General features: G+C 51.7%; 1 protein-coding gene across 1 annotated transcript in view; it reads right to left on the reverse strand.

Annotated features, from left to right (window-relative positions):
- Window positions 1–23,285, reverse strand: part of BTBD16 (BTB domain containing 16) — a 48,588-nt gene that overhangs the window by 22,069 nt on the left and 3,234 nt on the right. Inside the window, 6 exon segments of the mRNA XM_073793855.1 lie at window positions 5,139–5,269; window positions 6,063–6,132; window positions 10,889–11,003; window positions 12,073–12,162; window positions 15,472–15,615; window positions 17,526–17,599. Of these exon segments, the coding sequence (XP_073649956.1) occupies window positions 5,139–5,269; window positions 6,063–6,132; window positions 10,889–11,003; window positions 12,073–12,162; window positions 15,472–15,615; window positions 17,526–17,599 (624 nt within the window).

Raw genomic sequence — 23,285 nt, forward strand, 5'->3', positions numbered from 1 at the left:
ACTGGGTGCTGCTCTCCATGGAATCAGCTCTGTAAAGGATGTTTCCCAAATGGCTCCTCTAGGAGCTGCCGCCGACTTGCTTCTCTGAATCACTTCAATGTTTCTTAAACCCACTGATATTTTCTGTCTCTGACCACGGAGATGCACCCTGGCTTCAAAATATACCATAGCCTCTTCAACCACCACTTTGGTGGTCATGGTGGGTGGAAACCAAGCTAAACCGTGACTCTAAAGAGCAATGGGAATGTCACTCTCCCGCCCCTCTCGCTATTTCTGGACACAGTACAACGGTCTCTTTCCTCTTTTTTTTTTAGGCACCTACAATGTGTGGCCTTTGACTCTGGCCAGACAGTGACCAAATTTGTCACTGTCTGGGCAATAACGGTGAGCCAAGAGGGGAGACATCACAGAATCACTTGGTATGATGTCCCCACAAGGAACTCTTCGACCACTGCTGGGCTGGGGAGCTAGGTATCTTCTGGTGCAGAACCCACGCTTGAGGTCCTCAAGCCCAGAAAGTTCTTTGAGATCTTACCAAAGAGGAGCTTACCAACACAAGGGGAGTAATTGGGAGCTCCATGAATCAGGACCCTGGTTTTACTTTTATGATGAAGGGTAATTATTGAAATAAAGCCCTCTGTCTTTAGGCCAAGTATTAGTACCCTAAAGTATTAGTTCCTACAGGAAATAATCACGCTGAGCACATTCAAACGTATTTCCATTTACCTAAGAGCTCTGATGATCTGAATCAAGACGGAACTCACAGAGATCCTAAACTTCCCCCCGACACAGGCAAACATCTGGGCTGTTCTACATGTTCTTATTGGGGCTCACAAGTAGCCATTGGGATGTCACTGGTGTAAAAATGCCTTTAACAAGACATTGTCCTCTATTTTTATTGAGAAAACTGTGTATAAACAATAAAGATCTCCTTCTGAACACAGACCATAGAGAAAGCCGTGCCCAAGTGAACAAGAAAATATGAACAAGGATGTCCACTGCAGCTCTGACTGTCATCACAAAAATGAAGCAAAATAAAACAAAAGGCCATTAGGAAGGGAATGAAAATACTGCTGTCTATTCATTCATCAGAGCCCTGTACAACAATTAAAATTTAAAATGCTAACTAGGTACATACATATCAATACGGCGAGAACACGTCGCATGATGTTAGTGAACAGAGTACGTTGCAGGAGGTCACAATCAGTGCAATCACTATGAAGAAGTTGATTTGAAATTTAAACCTTTGCAAAACCATACTGTGCATTATTTTCGCATGTACATATATGTAACAAGAATATAATCTCATGGACTGGATTCACACAAATCCTCCACTTTAGGGAGGGAGGGAGGCCAAGAGGAAGGAAGGGGAATAGGGCTGGGCGGGGAGTTGGGCGGAGCACACAGCGGACTTCTGCTTTCCTGGTCATGTTTTATTTCTTAACTTACGACAAAATGCTACCATCTGTTCATTTGGGGAGGTGGGTCCAATTGTGTTTTGCATTATCCTCCTACCTCTGTAACTTTTTTTATAATCAAAAATATGACCTTCCATGTCCTTATTGATCTTGACCATCAATAAGGAATAAGAAAGCCTGGAGCAGAGCACACCAGTGGGCTGGTAATGACCACGGGCATTGAGGCCACTCAGACCTGGGTTCAATTCCCAACCCTCTTGCTGCATGGCAGGAGCAATCCTTTCACGTCCTATAATCTCCATTCCGCAGGGAAAAACACGAGGAATACCTCCCTGGGTTGCCGTAAGAATTAGACCTGAAAACCCACTCTGCGTGTTCTGTATACCCCAAGTGCTTCATAATTGGTAGGTATTGTTGTTATTAGCCAGAGAAGCATTAGCTGCAGGAAATACTGTTTGAGAGGGCTGCCCAGTGGTGTTCCAAATGCCGTGGAGGACACGGTGCCTTTTCTCAGGGAATTCCTGAGCCCTCAAGACTCTTTGCATCATAGACAGGAAGTCTGGGGGTGGTGGGACACGTGCCCCCCTGGTTGCAGGGCAGCCTTTCGTGCAGGTGGAACTAGACAGCCCTCTGAGTCCTCCATTCTCCTAAGTCTACAAGGAGCTTGGCTTCCAGAAAAACAGAATTCAGAATGAAGTTTTCATAATATTAGAGTGAGTGAAACAGGGTCACCGAGTGGTGACCTTTAAGGAGAAAACTGACTGAAAACCAGAGGCCCAGGAGGTCAGGGAAACTGTGTGTTTTACCACAGGTCATTTACAAGATGGAAAGAAAACTCAAAGGAAGATGAGGTCAAAGGGACTTCGGATGGGGAAGGTGAATGGCCTTGAAGTTGAAGCACCTGCTGAGACAGATGTTGTTCCCAAAAGGCTTAGAGACCCAAGCACCATGCCCACGAGCGAGGGATGGGTCACAGTCTACGCTAAGTGGGGCTGAGGGACTCTCCATCCCTGACCCCCAGCTGGCCTTTCTGCACAGATGCCCTGGGGCCATGTGACTTCCCAGGACAACCCAGTGCTCGCTGAGTTCTGTTTGCTGGGAAACCTGGCCTCTGTTACAAATGAGGAGGCGGTGCAGCAGTGAGGGTGGGACCTGGACCTTGGAAACTGGAGCCCTGAGCTCGAGCCTAGCCCTGTCTTTTATCATCCCTCTTATCTTAGGGACAATAATTGTACCTACCGCACAGTGCTGTGGGGATTAAAAGGGACAGTGCACACAGCACAGCACACACCCAGAAGTGCTCAGTAAAAGTTAATTCACCCAAAGCTCCTTTCTTAAGCAGGTGTGGTCCGTGGTGTCAGGCCCACCAGCCACTAAGATGAGAAGCCTGGTAAATTTCTAACCATCTCCCCGGGCACTGGGTGTGGCCCAAGGCCCCTCTTTCCATGCCCTCTGTTCCCCACCTCCCTCCAGCTTCAAGGCAGCTGGACGTCAACCAGGCGAGGAGAGTTCACCTCGGAAGACAAGACGGCAGCATAAGGTCCAGGAGCTGAGGGCCTGGTCCCTCTGGGGCACACATGCTGACGACTTGCCTGAGGCCTCCCAGGCTCTTCCCTCCCTCCAGGTAGCCCGGCACTGTCTGTGAAGACAGACAGCTCCTGGGGTGAAGCCAGAGGAGCAGGACCCAGTGTCCACATCAGTCATGTCTCCCCAAACTTGTGAGTCTAGACGCCTGACACGTAATATTCTTGACCTCTTTTCCTGCCCAGCCAGCCTTTTCTAGGGCGTATCCCATCGCTAACATTCTGGTTGTGGTCAGACATTCTTTTTCCCTTCCTTGGTTAAATGTTACCGGGGTGAGACAGCTCAGGCTTTCCAAGGGAGGGACAATGTCATGAAAAGTCTAAGGGCTGTCATGTTTATCTTTTCTTCAAGGGTTGCACAACCTTTGCTCCATGGAGGGTGGGGAGAAAGCGCTTGTGGAAAAGCCATGGAGAGCAGGGCAAAATGACCCTGGGAGCCCCCGGCTCCCCCCTGGCAGGGCCTGGCATTGCTCTTGGGGCCTGAGTTCCTGAGGTCTTCTTAGATAATACAGAGATTAGAGGTCTCCCTCAACACCAGAACCCAGAACGTTGTTCTATCAACCTCATTTCCCTGTAAGTCTGAGGGCATTGCCAGCTACTGAGTCAATTCAAACCAACAGGAGAACAAATCCTTCCAGGTCTAATTCCTGAAATCGGAACGCTTTCTACCACACATGCATGAGGAAACATTTATTTCCTAATATACCATCATAATTTTTCGTAGAATTTTGTCTTCAGTTTTGTAATTCACCCAAAGGGAATACCATCTTGGTAACTTGGCAGTGGGTATCAAGAACCTTTTAAAAAGTCCCCCAAAGACACAACAACTAAATGCAATACATGTTCCTAACCTGATCCTGCATTGGAGGAAAAAAGATGCTATAAAGGACAGTGTTGAGTCAATGCATCACTTGTGTAAGGTATCACATCAATGTCAAATTTCCTGAAGTTGTTAACTGCACTGGGATTATAACAGAAGAATTCTCTTTATTAGAAAATATACATTGAAGCATTCAGGGGTAAGGGAACATGATATATGCAACTTTCCCTCAAAGGGTTAAAAAATGTGTGTTAATAGATACACACACAGATGCAAATGATAAAGCAAACAGGACAGAGATTGAACGAAGCAGGGTAAAGGGTACTGAGATATTCTTTGTACTTTTCTTGTTATCTAATTTGTTTGAAATTATTTTCAAATAAAATATTTTTTTAAATACTAATAAAAACAAAGTCCTTTTGGCTTGGTAATTTCACTTTTAGGAATTCTCTGTGGGAAAATAATATGAGATGAAAATAAATGTACGTTGAACGATGTCACGAAGGTACTATTTATATCAGTGAAACACTGGAAATAACCTAAAAGGCCAGGCACTGGCCGGAGTCTAAGGAAAGCCCTGTGGTTGCCACATGGGTAACACAGAGCAGCAGGATAGGCAGAGCCAAAGCCCCCTGGGTTAAAGATGCGACTGGAAGAGGGTAAGGAGCAGACCAAGACCCTGAGGTAGAGGTCCCTGTGCTGGTCCAGATGAGAGACCTGGAAGGTTGGCCTCCGGCTGGTGCCCACGCAGAGGCCCACAGAGATGGGTTGCATTTGTGCGGGAGGATGAAGTGGTCTCCCAGGAGCTTGAGCAGCTCGTCAAGGAACACTGGGCGGGGGGTGCAGTAAAGGGCAGGGCACCAAGAGTTGGGTTTTAGCCTTAATTGTCAGAGAGCTCATACCGGCAGTGGTATGTCTGAGTCTAGAGCTGTTCAGGGCTGGAGATAAAAACTGATTTCGGGGTGAGAGCTTTTTCCTTTTTCCCTTTTCCCTGGTTTCCAAAGTTTCCACAATGAATGTGTCTTAATATTGACAGAGTTTTAAAAAATTATTTAGGCAATTAATTAATTACCAGGTGGGTAATGAGACAGCGGGCACCCCGAGGGTCCCTACTCTGATGAATAGCACTCTTCCCCATGCCCGAGTACAGTACCCACGTTTGGGCCCCCCCCGAGGCCAGGCTGTCCAAGAGGGAGGGACGTTTGGGATGGAGAAGGCACTGCACACTGGGCATGTCCAGCAGGGGTGTGGACGCAGGCCCCCCTAACACCTCCCTCCCCCCATCCCAGGGGCAGCTTGCCGGGAGCCAGCTCTCACCTGGGGGACCTCAGCACTTTGTGGAGCAGCTCCTGCGGGATTTTCCGGAGGTGGATCTGCGTCCCCACCAGAGGGACCAAGTTAATCTCCATCCACTTCTCGCAGGCAGTGGTGAGCGGCTCTTCCTTGTACTGCGAAGGCAAGAAAAGCGCATGGAGAAAGGAATCCCTGAACTTGCAGCGCCCTCTGCTGGAAGGCGACGATGCTACACGCGTGCTCTCGGGAAGGCCGCGCTGCAGCCCTGCTCAAAGCGCTTCTTCAAAACATAAGTGGCAGCAGGTAACCCACGTTATCTGAGTGTTTGCTACGCTCAAGGCACTGCACTAGGTTGATTCAAATCAATCCTCACTGCTACCCTATGAGGTCGGTTCATTATTATTCCTATTTTACCGAGGGAAAAACTGAGGCTCCAAAATTCCTGCTCTTGCCTGAGGTCACACAGCTAGGGAAGTGGTTTGACCACAGGGCTTGCAAGCTGAAATCTCTGAACTGAGGTCTGTGACCGATCACAGACGCCGCTCCCCCCGCACCCCCGCCACCCCTTGGGTCTCAGTTTTCTCCTCTGATAATCAGAGTGTTAGATTACATCATTTACTGCCAACCCTGACACCCTGACTGAGCCCAGGGGGCGACAAATTTCCCTCAACCCCACCAAGAATGTCCTGGAATGTTGTCTGCTGTTTTGGCAAGAAACGCTGGCTTTCCCCTCCCCACCCCCTCACCCCCCAGATTAAAGCTTTTCTACTTTTTGGAGTGTTAAAATATTCTTTGAAACATAAAATGATTTTTAAAGATTGTTCACTTGGCACTGTTAGGTTGGTGCTATCAGATTCTTTGGAGCTGGGCCTGGTGCGTGAAATCCCAGAGTCTGGGCGCTCCTGAGGGCCCCCCAGGTGCCGCGTGCCCTGTCCAGGTTGCTCTCACCTTGCAGCCGGCCAGGTAGAAGTCCTTGATGGTGCTCGGCGTGAGTCCGTTCATCATCATGGTCACACACCTGCAGAGAGACAACTGCTGTTCCTGGAGGCCCCCAGGCTGCTTTTAGGGAAGTGGGCAGCCCCAGAGGTTTTACCTCAACTCCACGCCGGCAGCAGAGACCTTTCAGGGAAGGGAAGGAAAAGAGCCTTACTTTAGGCATGTGGACATTTGGCTGGAGGACAAGACCAGCAAGGCTTGTTGCAAAGAGCTCTGGGCTGAGGGAGGTGAGGCCTACAGTGAGGTGAGGTGAGGCCTTTCCTTCTGAAGGAAACAACGTAGCCTTGGCACCAGGGAGAAGTATTACTGTTTAGAGATTAAGCACCTAAAGGTGCCTTACTGAGTTTTAATTTTAGCCAGGGTGACCATCTGTTTGTCCCCCTGCTGGAGGTATTTTCTTCCTGTACAGACCATTGCGGAGCTGTAGAGGGGCTTCCGGTCCTGTTCCTCTCTGTACAAGAGTAGATTCAAAAAGCAAGTTTCTGATGAAAATCTCTGTCCTTTTCACGACTAGGCCTCATTTACTTGCTTCACTTACTCATCAAAGATCTGTTTACTGAGCAGGTACTATGTGCCAGGCACCCTGCGAGGCCCTTGGGTTACAAAGAATAAAGTCAATGGGCCCAACACACGTTAAATAAACATTTAGACATGTAACCACATTATTACAGTTGTGTTAAGAGTTAAAAAGTCAAAGAACAAGGTGCCATAGGAATGTGAAAAGGGGGAAATCTGACCTGGTGGGGGGATGATCAGAAAAGTGACATTTAAACCTTGAAGGAGGAGAACAAAGAACTGTTCAGACCAGGAATTGGGAGACCAGCATTCCAAGAAGAGGAAACAGGATGTGCAAAGGCCCTGAGGCAGGGACAGGGGCCCTACTTTGAAGGAACATCAAGGAGATCCCAGATGCAGTGCAGTGAGGGGAGTAAGACTAGGAGATGGGCTAGGGTGGGCAGGGTGTGTGGTGGGGTGGATATGCTGGGCGAGAGTTTCAGTGACTCACCTGTCACAGCTGAGACTAGTCTCCAGCACAATTTTCTTAAGACATGTTCGTGTCATCAAACAGGGCACCAGAGAATAGCTACTGAGCTCTCATACAGAAGCAAAATCTTGAACTCATTATTACTCAACGGTTATCCTAAACTCAGTTGAGATACATGTTGCTCTTGGACAAAGGCTTAAAGGATATCTGGTAAGTCTTGCACATATTCTGAAATGTATTCTTCAATTAAGCCAGGTCAGCAGAGAGCTGGGGAGCTCATTACCACCAACACCCACACCCCTGAAGAACAGCTTTTACTCAGTTGCATTTTGAAGTGAAGACCTTGCCAATATCAAGAAAGAACATTATTAAATTTATCGTTGCTTTTACTCTGTGGATATAGTTGAGGACATTGACCATCACATCACTCAATGTCATCTGATGAAGACACGCAGGGTTCTACCTCCCAAGTCAGTTTTTGGTTTCTTTGTTTTATCTAATGTCATTGATCAGGTTTCCCTTTTCATATTAGCTGCTAGGGAGCTCACAGTCAAAAGTATGGTCCACTTGTAGAGTGTAGGTTTGGTTATGTAATTTTAGCTTCTCCAGCCTTGTTTTCCTTTCTCCTTTTTCTTTTCTTTTTGAACAATTTGTGCCCTGTTATTTTATGTATTCTTTTAAGCCACCAAAAACTTTTACTAGAACAAGGCAAGAAATACTGAATGAAAAACAATTTGGTCATGGTTAAGGCACTTTACGCCCTACCCTCCTTGGATCCTACGATGGCCCCTTCACCATAGTGAGACTGATCATACCCATTATAAGGAATTGTCCTGAGTATTGGAAAAATCTGTGCTGGGTAAACACCAGACTCTGCTGTCATCGTTCAGGCACGCTGGCAGGTGAGATTGCTGAGTCCCGTCAATTCTACATCTTCACCGTCTCCTGGAAGACCTGCCCCCTCCCCTCCCTTCCCACTTCCCCTGACTAGTTCAGACCCTCCTCTCTCTCACCCAGGCATCTGCACAGGTCTCCCTGCCCACACCAGCCTCCCGCGTCCCCACCGCATCCTGAAGGTCTCAGCCAAAAACACAGAGGGGCTCTGGTCACTCTCCCCGCCCAAGCTTCAGGCTCTCCTCTGCTGGCAGAACCAGCTCACATGACCTTTGAGGTCTGCATGACCTGGACTCCTGCTAACTTCCCCACCCACCTTTCCTTTCATCTTTCCACACCCCTCCCCAACTCCAGCTGCATTGGGTCTTAGTGGCCAAGCACATTCCAGTTTCTATGCTCTCCTCTGCCTGAAGTCCTCTTCTCTCTCACTCTTTGACAACTGGCATCCTTTCAGGCTCAGCTCAAGTGCCACCTCCTCTTGGAAGTCTCCCTGATTGCTTCTCCTCACATGTTCCCTCTGCTTTGATTTCCATGACCTCTTTCTGCCTGGTACCTCTGCCTCCTCCCAACACTCTCCCCTTGAAACTAGAGACTGCCAGGAAGCAGCCCTCCCAGCATAAACCCATTCCCTGAGTGTCTCCTCTGTGCCAGCCTCTGTGGCTGTTTCTGGAAATACCTGCTATGTACAGACAAAACTCCTCTCCTCCTGCGGCTCCTGGCCTCACTGTGAGCCGAGCTCACCAATCAGCAAGGGGCAAACCAGGTGTGAAAGGGGCTGTGTGCGAGGTTCAGGTCCCACACCTCACCAGGCACAGTGTTCTTCAGGAGTGGGTTTTTGCCAGTAGAGCTGCACGGGCAGAATTAGCTGAGTTTGAAGTTGGGATACAGAAATCAGTGCTCCAGGAAGCTGACATCTTCACCTGTGCTCCCGCCTTCTCACTGTGAGACTCACTGGCTGGGCTTCCCAGACTGGAGGACACCAAGCAAGCCCTGGGGCCACCCAGGCCACTTGCTTCTGGGCTCAGGGAGGGTGGGAATTTCCACTTGCAGAAGTTCTAAGGGCACCAAGCAGTTGCCCACAGATGGAGTTCAGCCCTACCTGGAAGGAAGTGCCCTTTCAGCCCTGTGAGCCTGGAGGGACCCAAGTGACCCTCAGGGAGGGAGGGAGGGAGTGTGTGTGTGAGTGTGTGTGTGTGTGTGTGTGTGTGTGTGTGTGTGTGCAGGCAACAACCAACAACCATGATCCCAGTTGTGCCAAAGCAGACACTGATGACTCCCGCACGCACACACTTCATCCCCTAGAGGTGCGCGGCCTCGAGTGTGCGTGATTCAGACTCAAGCAGCCATCTGGGTGATTCTGCACCGGCTGGAGGTTCAGTCCAGATGACCTTTGGGATCCCATCCAGCACCTGGATTTGTGATGCTATCAGAGTGACCCTGGGGCGCGCGCGGCTGCCACACCCCTGCCAACAGTACCATCAGCCTCTCAAAGGCAGGCGAGACCCAGCCCAGCTGTGTGCCAGACCCGCCTGGCTCCAGCGCCTCGGATTCCAGCCCCACCACAGTTATCTGCAGAATCTCGGGCGGGGCCCATCAGCCCCAGGCAGCCTAGGTTTGCTCATCAGTGGAATGATAGGCTTGGCTCGGTATCCAGAGCCCTCCCTGCTCCGGCATTCAAGACAAGGCATGTGAAGGAGGAAGGAAATGAATCTGCCATGCTCAGTTCCACCCCAGATAAGCCAGGGCTACGGTTCCGGAAGGAAGATGGGGCTTTGAATCTGGGCCTGGCTCACAGACAGAAGGTGGCCAGATGCCCCACTCCAAGAGGGAAGCTGGCCTTCCAGGTCTGGGGCCACAGTTATCTTCCTGCACAGCACCAGGAAACAGCCGCTCAGAAGTGCATGCGCGCAGAAGCTGTGATTTAGTAGCGATTATCAGTCACAAGGTTATGCGGAGCTGAAGTCATGTGACACACAATGGAAGGGGAGTGGGGATTCTCAGGAGAACACAGACTTTACCCCATCACCTGCAGGGTCAAGGCCAGACTGCTGGGTTCTCCCCGAGACTCTACACGACCTGTCCCTGCCTGTGACGGCGGGCCTCCCGTCTCTCACAGCCAGCCGCCCACCCCACAGTCTGGCCAGGCCGACACGCTGGAGCGCCTTTTCAAGACTGGTCCCCTCCGCATGTCTTCTGTGGCCACGTCCAGGCCTCTGAAAGCCTGCGTCCCTGGGTTCACGGGGCATCTGCCTCCCCAGCGAGGCTTCGAGATGCTCCCGCCTGAGGAGCTGGCCCGAGTCATTTCAGGTGCCCCCAGGAATGAGGCACCAACTCAAAGTCATCTCTGGGATTGAACGTGGCTGTATGGATTCTATAAAAGAGAGTGGAAACCTGCAAGGTCCCTGGAAGACATCCTGCCCCTGCCTTTTACAGAGCATCTGCTGTCCTCTCTGGGCTAAGATGGGATGTTCGTTCATTCATTTATTCATTCATTCATTCCCTCAGATGAAGAAACTGAGGCTTAGGGTGGTGAAACAAGCCAGGCAGAGCATCCCCGCCCTAAATCTCCTCTCTGTTGAACTGCGTCAGGAGTTTGGAACTCGAAGAGCGATAAGATACCACCTCTGTGCTCAGGACGTGAGTGCAGTAAGCACACATCCCTGAAAAAGCCTAAGAGAAGGGACAGAATACTCTAGAAAAATGAATCCCATCAGTGCTTTTCCATTTGCTTCATTTGCCTTCCATCAGCATTAACGGCCGACTCAAACTTGTGTTCTATGCAAAGAAACCCCAGATGTCCCAGCCCGCGGAAGAGGCATGCTCCGTGAGCTGGGCCGGGAGGGCCCCTTTGGATCCCACCTGGGGCTGGCCCTGGCCGCGCCTTGCCACGGTTCCTTACCTTTGGAACAGGCTGTTGAACTGAAGAACGTGGGCTGCAGCCAGCACGCCCAGCACGTCGTCCATGCTCACCCTTACCTCGCGCAGGTAGAGATTCTGCAGGGCCACGGCGAAGGCTGGGGAGGCAGCATCGAGGGCCAGCCGTCAGCGTGGGGCTCTGCAGCCCCGCACCCCTCACGCACAGGCGCCCTCCCGCTGGATGAGGGTCCCTGAGCTGGGGGTCAGGGACGCATTAGACAAAACGCAACGGCTCTGACCTGGGTGCAGATGCTGCCTGGGCTCCCAGCCCCCCAAAGGAGTTGAGGATGAAGCTAAAGGACATGGAGCTCCTGTGAAAGAATCTTCTGTGAGCCTGTCCCGAGCCTGTGCCTCAGGGGTTCTGTCCTAACTGGGGGTCTGTGGCCTGTGCCGGGAGCTGGCCACCCCAAGGTGTTGCACAGTGCTGTGTGCATGAGGTGTGTTTTGTGTTCTCTGGAGATGACATCATCACAGCGGGTTTTCCCCAGAGTCTGGGATCTTCATCAAGGTTAAGGACTCCTGGGACGAGCCGGGATCAATTTGCCAGTCCGTGGACTCAGCTTATTCCGAGTTCTACCTGACCCCAGCCGCGCTGTAGTGCAGTCCCATGGGCTCCGAGGACAGCTGGTGCGGATAATTATTATGTGGATAATTTCCTGATGGCACGTGACAGCATGGTGCGTTCACACCTGTTAACAGGTGTGTCTAGGTGGCCGGGATGGGATGGGGAGGGGCTGAGCCCAAGGGAGGCCCCTGGGGGAGGTCTCTGCTGCCAGCAGCCAGCCAGGGAGGGGCCCTGGTGGGAAGGGGCGGGTCAGTGTTGCCTATGGACAAGGGTGGGCCTGAGGGCTTCCCTGGGCATCTGCGCCCAGAAAAGCAGCGACATCTTCCCTGGGTCTGTCTGGGTACCTGCCTCTTCCTCCCTCCTCTGCATGCCTCACTCCTCTTTCCAAGGACGGGGACCTCTCTTTCGCAGAAGTCCCCCTTCTTTTACTTCCCCACATTGTGCCGGCCTCCTTCCCCTCCGCCCTGCGCTGCTCAGCTATTTTTAATAAGGAAGCACTGAACACTGTGTGCCTCCACTTTGGGGTGTTTTGTTTGTTTTTCAAATCTGAGAGGCAGTTTGTTCAACGACACTCTCAGAATATGAGGACAGGTGCACGTTACCAGCTTCGGTGACCAGAGGGTCATTGATCTTCAAGGAAACGATCATCTTCTTTACAGGGCGTTGTTCTTTAATCTTCCCGGGCAGCTGAGCTAGAGAAGGGAACAGGATGAGGACGCACAGGTGTGACAGCCACAGTGACCCGTGCAGGTACAGCGTGAGCCCCACAACTGCTCGCGCAGCCTTGATCTTGGCATGGATCACGCTGTATTTTGTTCATTTCTGTTTGCTTGTTGGTTTAGTGGATGCATTGATGAAATGATTATTTATTTTGAAATAGTTGAAGACTCACAAGAAGTTGCAAAAATAGTACAGAGAGTTCCCGTGTCCTCCTGGGCCAGCTTCCCCGACGATCTGACACAACCACTGTGACTGCAAGACCGGGACACTGATGCTCACACTGATACAGACCCCCCTCCCCCTCCTCCCCCTCCCTCCCCCCTTCCTCTCCTTAGGCTGTGAGCAGTGAGAGGGCCAGGGGTGGGCCTCCATCACCTCTGCGTCCTGAGCACCTAGCTCAGACCTGGCACCAGGCGAGAGCGCAAAAGGACCATTAGCTGAAGGATGAGTGTGGGACCAAGACGTCCTCCCAGCGGCTCCTGAGACTCTGCCCCACGGAGCTCCAAACAAAGGACCCCCGCCACGGAGAGCTTCCAGGGGGAAGCAAAGGGGCAGCTCGCATCACCGCCAGCCTCCACAATCCACTCAGAGTTACTCTGAAATGTGAGTTACGACACACGGTGCCCTCAGGTCTCCAGCGGCGTGCCGTGCCTTTGGCACGAAGCCAGAGCCCCTCCAGCAGCCCCAAGACCCTCCCACTAGTCTCCAGTTCACCAGGTCCCAAACCTGCCTCTTCGTGGTTTGTTGCCCAGGAGATTTGTGGCGCTTCCTCTCTTCCCCATCAGGGGCCCACCTGACCCTCTGCTATGGAAGGGAGCTCCACACCACCACCTCCCCCGAAACTGGCTTTATGTTCCCTCCTGGACCAACCACCTGCCAGTACACCGAGTATCTGTTGGTTTACGATCGGCCGGGCAGGCACACTGGACGGTGAGCCTGCCATCCCACCCCAGGCCCCGCACAGTCTTGCACACACTGGTGCTCAATAAGTATTGGCCGAATCGATGGATGAATGGATTCCATGGCCAGTGAGGTCAGGGTGCCAGGTCACGCAAGTGACATGAGTCAGGAGCCCAAAGTATGTCACAAGTTGCAGCTACAAAGAATGCAGAAAAAAGAGAACAAAGGTCCACTTCCCTCAGGCAAACAAGGCCGTCGAGCCTTCCCTCACCACGTTCTCGGCACCTGGCTCTGTTCAGGCTCGCATTCGGCCAGTGTTTATTGAGCACCTACTCAGTGCCAGGCCCTGTTCCTGGCTCTGGCTCACTTTCCTCCCCTGGATCTCTGCACAGCCTCCCCTCTGCCCGCTCCATCCTGTCACTCACCCCCACGGGGGGCAGTAAACAAGAGGATGCTGGCAAGTGCCTGACACGTAGCGGGTGTCCACGGGGCACCGTTAGGATCATCACGTATCACACGATTTCTCATGCTTTATCATCACTTCAGGCGGGCTCATCTGTCCCCCACCCCCCAACATTAAGTTCCTAGCACAATGCCTGGCACAAGTTAAGGACTGAACGTCTCTTGAAGGGAGGAAGGAACCTTATCGGCTAGGTTAGAGTACGTGGAAGACAGTTTCTGTAAGTAAAACTTCACAATCCGATAGGAAAGTGATAATCTGATCATACGCTTCTGAGGTGCCCCCAAACCAAAGTGGTTTGTTTTTAGTAAAAGAGGGTCGTTTGCGTTTGGATCCTCCTAGAGCATAAACACACGCTGCTATGGTACAGCCGATCCTGGACTCTGGGTGGAATGAACGTGAACGTGAGCGGCTGGGACAGCCCCGTGTGGCCAGCACAGGGCTGCTCCAGGGGAGCTGTGTCTCCTCAGCACCCACCACTCCAGGCCTTGGTCAGAAACTCCTCTGCTGCTAACTCCAGGAGAATGATGCTCACGCTCTCAGGAATAGAAAAGCAGTAACTGTGAGATGCGTATAGAGACCATCATCAAAGGCACGTGAAGGGCTGGGACTGTACCCACTGAAAGCCTTGGAGACACGAGTCCCAGGGTCTGACGCAGTTGGTGGTGCTTGCAGGGGAGACCCCGGGACGCTGTGACAGCCCAGGCACTGAGGTTTCACTCCTGCACGTGACCTGATGTCCCCCAGCCGGGCCCAGCCTCTAGCAGGGGGTTGGATTACAGCAGCTGTTTTAGTAGGGCCAAATCTAAGTGGGACCATTCTAGACTTACTAAAAACATGACAACTCCATTTTCCCTTCCATATTCTCTGGATTTTCATTGTACTCACTGTCCGAACCCCAGTGGCCTTCCACTGGTTGCCCAGGAAGGGCTGTGATCTGGGCACAGGGGCCATGGGAGAAAGAGCTCGGTCCCGTTTGAAGACACTGGGACAAAGGCTCAGGAAGATCGTAAGTGTGAAGCCTGTTACAGTTCTATGGGGATGCCACGGCCTGCTCTTGGCTCCCAGCTTGGCCGGGAAGGGCTGAGTCAGAGGCTTTGTGGCCGGGAAGATGCCGGCAGGCAGCCAGGCTCCGTCTCCCGACTGGGGGCTCCGGCAGCCCGTCTGGCTCCAGAATGTCAGAGCTTTACTGCCACGTCCTGGAAATGCAATCCCATCCCGACTGGCATGCTGGCTGCCTGGGAGACCTTGAATTTTCCACGGCACCTGCTTATGAGCTGTCCGGAGGCGATGCCAACTATATTACCTGAGAGGAAGCTGGCAAGGCTGCAGGAGAGGAACTTATGGGACAGATAAGGGGCAGCTGGGGATTATTAGGATTCAAAAAAGAGAAAAAGAAAGACGTGACCTAAATACTTCCGGGTATGAGGTGGCGTTAAGAAAAGAGAAAGAAAAGGAAAAGAAAAAATGAAATTGATGTACACTTGTAAACCTCCAACCGGCACTTAGAGCCAAACAAGCCGCAGATGTCAGAACTATGCCTTCTTTCTAGAAAGCCCATCAGAAGCCTCAACACAACCCACTTTCTCTTCTCAAAGAAGTAGGGAGGGCCTCCCTCATAGCTGGTGGACAAGAATGGGTTATTATGAGAACAAAACTGACATTTACTGACTACTCACTATGTGCCAGGCGTTGTTCTAGAACTTCACACCTGTTACCTCCTCCACAATGAAACACAATAAGAACCATTATCCCATTTTAGAGCCGAGGAGACTGAGGTTAATCCTGTAATGAGATCACACCATGAGCCTTGGTCTTAACTGCCAGAGTGACCGTGGTCTCCAAACAGATAACCGAACGCCAAGCTGGGGCCTCTCTAACCAGAGAGCCCTTGGGGGTCCTGCTCTGGGTGAGAACATACCTTGCAGAAGCTTCTCCAGCTCCTTCTCAGGGTTTGCGTTGCCCCGGGCCAGGGCCATCATGTAAAGCTTGGTCAGGGTCTCGGACTGAAAAAGCTGGGGCTGATGGAGTTCCCACCTGAAGCCAAGGCATTCGAGAATCACACCTGAGGAGAGGAAAGGATGCTGAGCAAACGTTTTAACGACACCCCGACCTGAAGATGCTTTCACTCTGTCTCCCACGTACTCTCTGTCCATCCCGTTATCGAGCAAACGAGTGGGCAGGCGGCTTCGCTAGGAACAAAGTTCCAGCCACGGGGAGCTTCCTGGCTCCCAAGCGGATACGATGGGCACAAGGTAACTTAGAAAGCGGTAAACGTCCACCAGAGCTGCCGACCAACAGAGGCACACAAGCTGCCCTCCAACCTGGGGGCTGCAAAAAGCTTCGTGGGGCAGGGACGCTGGCTGCGACACTCTTGGAGGGGGCCTCACCTTGCCTCCCCCGTTGCAGTGTTTCTTAGCCTTGGCGCTGTTCATATCTGGAGCCAGATAATTCTCTGTGGACGGGTCTGTCCTGCGCTGTAGGATGCTTGGCAGCATCCCTGGCCTCCACCCACTGGATGCCAGTATCACCCGCCCCACCCAGGAGTTGTGACAACCCAAAATGTCTCCGGACATTGCCAAATGTCCTCTGGGGAGCAAAATTGCTACCCGGGCTGTTAGTGTCTAATTATTACCCACCTGAATGTCATAGAAAAAACCCCATCACCAGGGAGCAGGGTTCTCATCAGCATTGCTTTTCTCGAGGGAATGGAGATCATCAGAAAGCCCAGCTCACAGGCATGAAATGGGATTACAGTGTGAGGAGGGTTCCTTGCAAACTGTAAAGGATTTATGCTGGGGAGTCTCACCCGGGGTGGCAAAGATGATAAGAAAAAAAGAAGAGACTTGAATAGGAAGGTAGATGGAGGATCCAGGTGAGACATGAGAGGCTATGGGCAAGGGGGGCTCTGCAGGCTGGACCCCTGAATTAGCACAGAGCTGGGAGGAAGGGAGCCATGCTCGGGGTGATTCCCCCCGAACCCTAAATCCCAGCGCTGGACAGAACCTTGAGGTTCACTAGCCCCATCTACGTATTTCTTGGCTTTGCTATTATTTTGACCGCATGACTTTGGGTACCTGTTTCCTCTCCTGTTATTATTATTGTTATTCACCCACCGTATGATATTGTTTGGTGCTGGGAGTTGAGAACCTGGGTTTTCACCTCAAATCTCCGGTCACCTCAGGTGACAGTCTGGCTATGCCGGATTAAAAGGAATCTTGCCCCGTAATGGTGATTTTAAGCAAGGGCAGAATTGCGGATAAAGTGTGTCCCCTGCGCCCCCTTCCGCTTTCAGGATGGCAGTGCAGGGCAGACATCACAACCAATCTGGAACTCTTTCTCCTGAGCCCGGAGGCAGCCTCACACTACTTCTCACCCCCTGCTCCCACCATCAACCAGCGTTGACGGGTGAGAAGAAATCGATTAGCCTCCGCCGGGGAAGGAGGCTGGCTCTGACCTCAGACAGCCACACCGTGGGGTGGGGTTTATCCAAAAAAGCACCATCAAGAAGCTGACCTGTCCAGGCTCCTCGTGGGGCTCAGTGAGCCCTTCCCAGCTGGACGGACCCGCTCTGACTCCTCACCCTACCTCAGATAAGTCTTCTTGGACGAGTGCAGATGTGGACATCCAAGTCACGACTGATTAAAGCCCAGAGGGACACAGAACAGCTGCCCCGGGCTGCCCCGATGGGCTTCTGCTTAGTCTTCCAATCCAACCTATTGATTAACATCGGCAGGTCTGTATTTATCATGGCCATTAGCATATGAAAATGTGTTTGCCAAGCGGCTTCATTCATTGTGCATTTGGGAAATATTTCCAGTCACACCTATTACACGAGGGACACTGTGCAGTAGGCAGGAACAGAACTCACAGACTGGTGACCAGGCCTCTGGTCTGGTTTTCCTTCCATAGAGACCACAAGCTACCCCTGAGGTCAGCAACATTCTGACGAATCCACTGGTGACAAGAACTCACCTGCCTCCGCGCTTTGGATGGCCTTGTTCTTCAAAGTCTCAGGGAAGTTTTCCTGAATTTGTGAAATGCATAACCTCAAGAAAAAATACAAACAAAAAATCCAGGCGTTCATACTGACATTTTTTTTTTTCTTCATCTGCAACATGTATGATTCCAGTGTAAGCATCCCTAAAGCGTAAATGAATCAGTCTTATCATATCTCTCCCTCTGGGACAGTTTCCTCGGGTCACTGTGTGTCTGCCAATTTGACAAACTCTAAGCTCTGTCTGATGACCGGCTCAGAACATTAATTCCTGTTTTCAGTTTGCGGGTAGATCTTGCCAAGGAGGTATTTGAGGCTACATCTGGCTGCCTAAATGACACCTCTTTGGGTGAGTGTCTAAAACAGTGCCTAGCATATAGTAGGTACTCAATACATAACTGCTGGAGAAAGGGAAAGAGAGTCCTGGCATGTCTGGAAAGTTAAGTCAGCAAAACTTCTGGTTAGGGTCATGCATGCCCCAGTCTCAGTGTGCCCACAGTCTAAACACAGAATCTACTCTGAGGGAGTTTCCTGGTGGTCTAGTGGCTAGGAGTCTGGGCTTTCACTGCCGTGGCCCTGGGTTGAATCCCTGGTCAGGGAACTGAGATCCTGCAAGCCCTGCAGTGTGGCAAAAAAAAAAAAAAGAACCTACCCTGAACTGAGCCCCAATCCTCTGCCAGGAAATGGCATCACGAGCCTCCAGTTGCCCAGGCCAGCATCCTGAATGCTGCCTCACCTGATCGCTTGCCCAGATCTAATGAAATGCCTTTTGAATGCAGCCATCTCTCCTTGGGTGAATCCTTGCCCTCACTGCTGTCACCTTCATCCAAGCCACCATTTCCTGCCCCCTGTCACTGCCAGTCTCCAGGCCTCCATGTCGTCCCCTCTGATGCACACCTCACACTGCAGCCTGAGGAGCCACCTGAAATGCAAATCTGGTCTTGCCTCTCCCCTGCGGAGAATCCTTCCTTGTCTCCCCAGTGCTCCTGGGGGAAAGCCAACCTCCTTCACACAGCTAGCAGGCTTCTGCCTGTCTCTGCAGTCTCACCCCTCTACACTCCCTGCTCCAGCCCTTTTCAACAGCCTGCACCATCACCTCTGGCTTCCAATCTCTTGGACACGCACCTCCCTCACCTTTTCACTGGATGACCTCCTACGCATCCTTCCAGCTAAGCTTAGCTGTTGTTTCCTCTGGGGAGGCTGGGCTGGCGGCCCTCCCCAGCCCACCCTGGGATTGCCCCTGTTAAAACTCCTTCTCCAGCGTCTTCTGGTCGCCTGTCTCCTCACGGGCCCTCTGCACCAGGCTCTGCACCCCCCAGAGTCGGCGTTTGTTTACCCCGGCAGCCCTAGCGCAGCCATCATGCAAGTGCTCGATAAATATCACTGCTTGGATGATGACAAAGATAAGACGCTCTTCCATAAACACTATATTCACCCTGCTAAGCAAGGAACCGAAACAAAACTGGAGTCACATGTTCACAGCTTGAAGACAGTCATCCCAAGAAAGCCAACCAGCCAGGGGACACTGGACCACACCAGCCCCTGTCACATTTGCCATGCTGTTTTCCAGTGATGCCAGAAATCCTTATGGGCCAGAGCGTATGCAGGAGGGCTTGGGTAGGAGAGCCTGTGTCCAGAATAATATTGACCACATGCTGCCCTTTCCGAGCAGAGATGGTGATTACAAGTGACTCAGCCTCAGGAAGGCTGTGGGCGCTTGAGTTGTTTATCCCACAGGAGCAGTGGACCTGACCCAAGCCAGACTCAATCCCCCTGGTGGCTTGGGTCACACATCTGGGCAGAGCCGGCTAAGGTCAGGAGTTCAGACTGTGACCTTAAAATGGAACGACAGACTCTGTCCCGCTGGGGCAACAGCCATGACCTCAACTACCCTCACAAACCTCACTGTCATCAGTTGGGCCAGGAGATGCCGGGCGACAAAAGTAACCACATTGCCTCCTCCTGGTGTATTGGCTGCTTGCCAAGATATACCATGTATCCTGTGGACTCTGTAGCTCCCAAAGCGGAGGCTCATTTCAGGACCATTGGAAAAGCTAATGGAACACATGGCATCTGGGAGCTGTCCTCTTCACCCTGTGGGACCAAGTGGCCTGGGATAAAGTGGGGATGCTGGGAACATGCCGTTAGTCTGGGGCTCACTACCTTGATGGGGAAACAGAGGGTAAAAGGGAAAGTCCATAAGTTTCTCATGGACATATGGACTTCCTGCAGCAGACCATCGAAACAAAGGGCTTTCGACTTGATACCTTCAACATGCAAAGCTCCAGTGTGGCTTACCGGGAAGAGTCATGCAGACCTTGGGCCTGCCTCTGGGTCTTGGTTCTTTCCTCTGTAGGAGGGAAATGAGGACCACGTGGAAGTCACTGGGGGAGTAAAAGAGCTAATGCTCGGGATGCCTGGCACTGAGCAGACACTCTGTTCTCCTATCAGCTCTACACCGTGGATCATGGGTCTCCAGTCCCAGCTCTCCTGAAACTGCTCTCTGATAAAAATCTAGGGGTCCCTTCTTTGCATCCTTGCCTCTTAGCATGACCTCCTTCCAACCTCAGAGTGGACTTGGCACTGCCGTCAGAATGGGAAAAAACATGAGGCAGGGTCACCTTTTCCTAGGGCCCAAGCCCCCTAGATCAGCGGTCCCCAACCTTTTTGGCACCAGGGACAGGTTTCGTGGAAGACAATTTTTCCAAGGACCCGGGGCTGGGGGGATGGTTTCAGGATGATCCAAGCGCATTACATTTACTGTGCACTTTATTTCTATTACTATTACATTCTAATATATAATGAAATAATTATACAATCCACCATAATGCAGAATCAGTGGGAGCCCTGAGCCTGTTTTCCTGCAACTAGATGGTTCCACCTGGGGGTGATGGGAGACAGTGACACCTGAAGTGTGTGGCTTGTGTCCAGTCTACTCTGTAAGATGCAGCTTGTCACTTGCTGCTCACTGATGGGGTTTTGATGAGTCTGCAAGCCATTGATTTGTTATGGTCTCCGTGCAGTCAAACCTCTCAGCTAATGATGATCTGTATTTGCAGCCGCTCCCCAGCGCTAGCATCACAGCCTCAGCTCCACCTCAGATCAGGCGTTAGATTCTCATAAGGAGCGCGCAACCTAGGTCCCTCGCATGCGCAGTTCACAGCAGGGTTCGCGCTCCTATGAGACTCTAACGCCGCCGCTGATCTGACAGGAGGCGGAGCTCAGGCGGTAATGTGAGCCATGGGGAGCGGCTGTAAATACAGATGAAGCTTCGCTCACTCACCCGCAGCTCACCTACTGCTGTGCAGCCCGGGGTCCTAACAGGCTACAGACCGGTGGCCCGGGGGGTGGGGACCTCTGCCCTAGAGCCTCCTTCCTCAGCCACACTCCTCCATCCTGGATCTTTGGGTTCATATGTTAGCTGTGTCCACACGTACCAGAGAACTCCAGGGACACTGAATGACACATGTTAATTGGGTATTTATTTGCCAGATACCGTTCTAAGCTCTCAATGAATTATGTCATATAATTCTCATGGCAACTCTGTAAGACAGCATCCCCAGTTTGCAGATAAAGAAACTAAGGCACGAAAAGGTTAGGTTGTTTGCAAGGTGGTTAGCATTCCTCATCTCTCAGGCCCCTTCTCCCCGTACTCCACACCCCAGTCCCAGTGGAAGGAAGCATGACGAAGACCAGGAACCTTAGGTTCCTGTATAGCATCTCCGAGAGTTCTGGAGCCAAAAGCTCACGGCGTCATGGAGACCCACAGACACAACCAGAAGTACTGGCTAGCTGGGCAGAACCTGGGGCATTGACATATGAGAAGCACAATTACGTATCTGAAATAAATGGGAAGCTCAGAGCTAGTTAACTCAGCTTTCCACGGCCAGTGACGCTTTACAGAACTAGTAAAATATAGATGGGTCCAGCTCCCATCAAAGTCAACAGCGCTCCCAAGTGGAAGAAGCAACAATAACAGCGTCAACGGCAAGAACAGGTTTGCTGGTTGGGCAGCCAGAGAGCTACGGGGAAGGTGCCCGTGTGTGTGTCGCAGGTACAGTTCCAGACACCCCCACCCCTACCATCGACCTTGTTAGCTGACAAGTCTGAAAGTACAGAAGGGTTACCAGGAATAAGCCCTTTATTTTATTACGTAAATTAAATAAAACTTTTGTTATGCTTTCCAAGTTTATGTTTCTCACAATCACATGGAATAAATCCCCATTGTGAAAATAAAGAAAATAAAATTTTGTGTTTATTAAAGAAAATCAGCTCCTCCCGCACTGTAGTAGACTGCATCCATGGCCCCAATTACACACCCTTGTCCTGCAGGACTCCAGAGTTTCTCCCAAGAGAGCTGGTGTGTATTTCCTGCCCCTTGACTTTGACTTTGGCCATGTGACTTGCCTTGGCCGAGTGGACATAGTGAGCAACTGGGCCCGCCCTCTTGCCCTCTGCCGGCACCAAGACAAGGACATGCCCAGGCTAGCCCGCTGTCTCAGGAAGAGGACAAGAGGCTTGTGGAGCACCAAACTGCCCAGATGAGCTAAGCCTGGGTCGGCTGATGGCTGATACACGAGTGATCGGCCGTCCTGAGCGCCTACCTGCCCTCAGCCTGCCTCCCGACCCCCAGCTTCCCAGCATCACCAAGGAGAGAGGCAGATCTGCAAAGCTTCTCCTGGGAAGAGAGCGCCCAGACCAGTCCCTGCATCTGCTGTGTTTGAGGCAAGATGTTTTGATTTGGAGAAAGTGCTAAGAGGCAGAGTGACATATGGAGTCATTGGCTGGCAGAGCACAGGGCTGACACTCCCCCGAATGGAACCACCAGGATCAATAACTAAGACTGCTGCTTAGGCTAGAAAGATAATAGCTGTGTTTACTGAGCACCTACTATTTGCCAGGAACAGCACTAATCATTTTTAATGTACTGTCTGATTGAAGGTCACTCTTCAGGGGAGATGCTATTGTCACCATTTCACAGATGAGGAAACTGAGGCTCAGAGAGATTAAGCCACTGGCTGAAGGTCACAGAACTAGTAAATGGAGGAGAAGGAATTCCAACCCTGTCAAATAGACTATGTTTAATGGCCCAAAAGCCCAGCACCAATGGCCATCACCCCTCAGGCCACCACCCCCAGCCTAGCTCAGCGAAGACGTCTGCCCCTGCAAGCCCAGCCTCCCTCCTCAGGTTTCTGGATCAGTTTGCCTATATTCCCAGGCCCAGCTCCTGCGCCTGCTTGCCCAGCCTGGCCCTGATGCCAAGGAGCACAACGAACTCTAAGACTTCTTCAGGGCTCTAACCAAACAAAATATAAAATAAGTTCAAAGTTGTTTAAGGCTATGAGTAACCAATGCCAAAAACTGCAACTCACAGCACTCAGTTTTTTCTAAGCGGGGGTCATCAGAGAATTTAGAGACCAAACCCAGATGGGCTTTGGTTTATTCCCACGTGTGTGGTATAGCAATCTGTGGGGTGGGAGGCAACCGAGCAGGGCTGGCCGGTGGGCCTGGAAAGGGAAGATGTGGCTCCTCGCTCAGCAAACATGGAGCCAGGATCTCTTCCGTGCCAGGTGCTGCCCAGGGCACAGCCCACACTCAGGGAGATGCTCAGGCAGGTCAGACGGAGTGCTCATAAGGCAGACGTGCCAGTGCATGGAGGCAGAAGCATCCAGGCAGATCCAAAAGGCCAGGGCCTGGTGGGGCAGTGGTTGGGAGTCCGCCTGCCGATGCAGGGGACG

The sequence above is a fragment of the Tursiops truncatus genome, chromosome 16, assembly GCF_011762595.2.
Source record: "Tursiops truncatus isolate mTurTru1 chromosome 16, mTurTru1.mat.Y, whole genome shotgun sequence".
NCBI lineage: Eukaryota > Metazoa > Chordata > Mammalia > Artiodactyla > Delphinidae > Tursiops > Tursiops truncatus.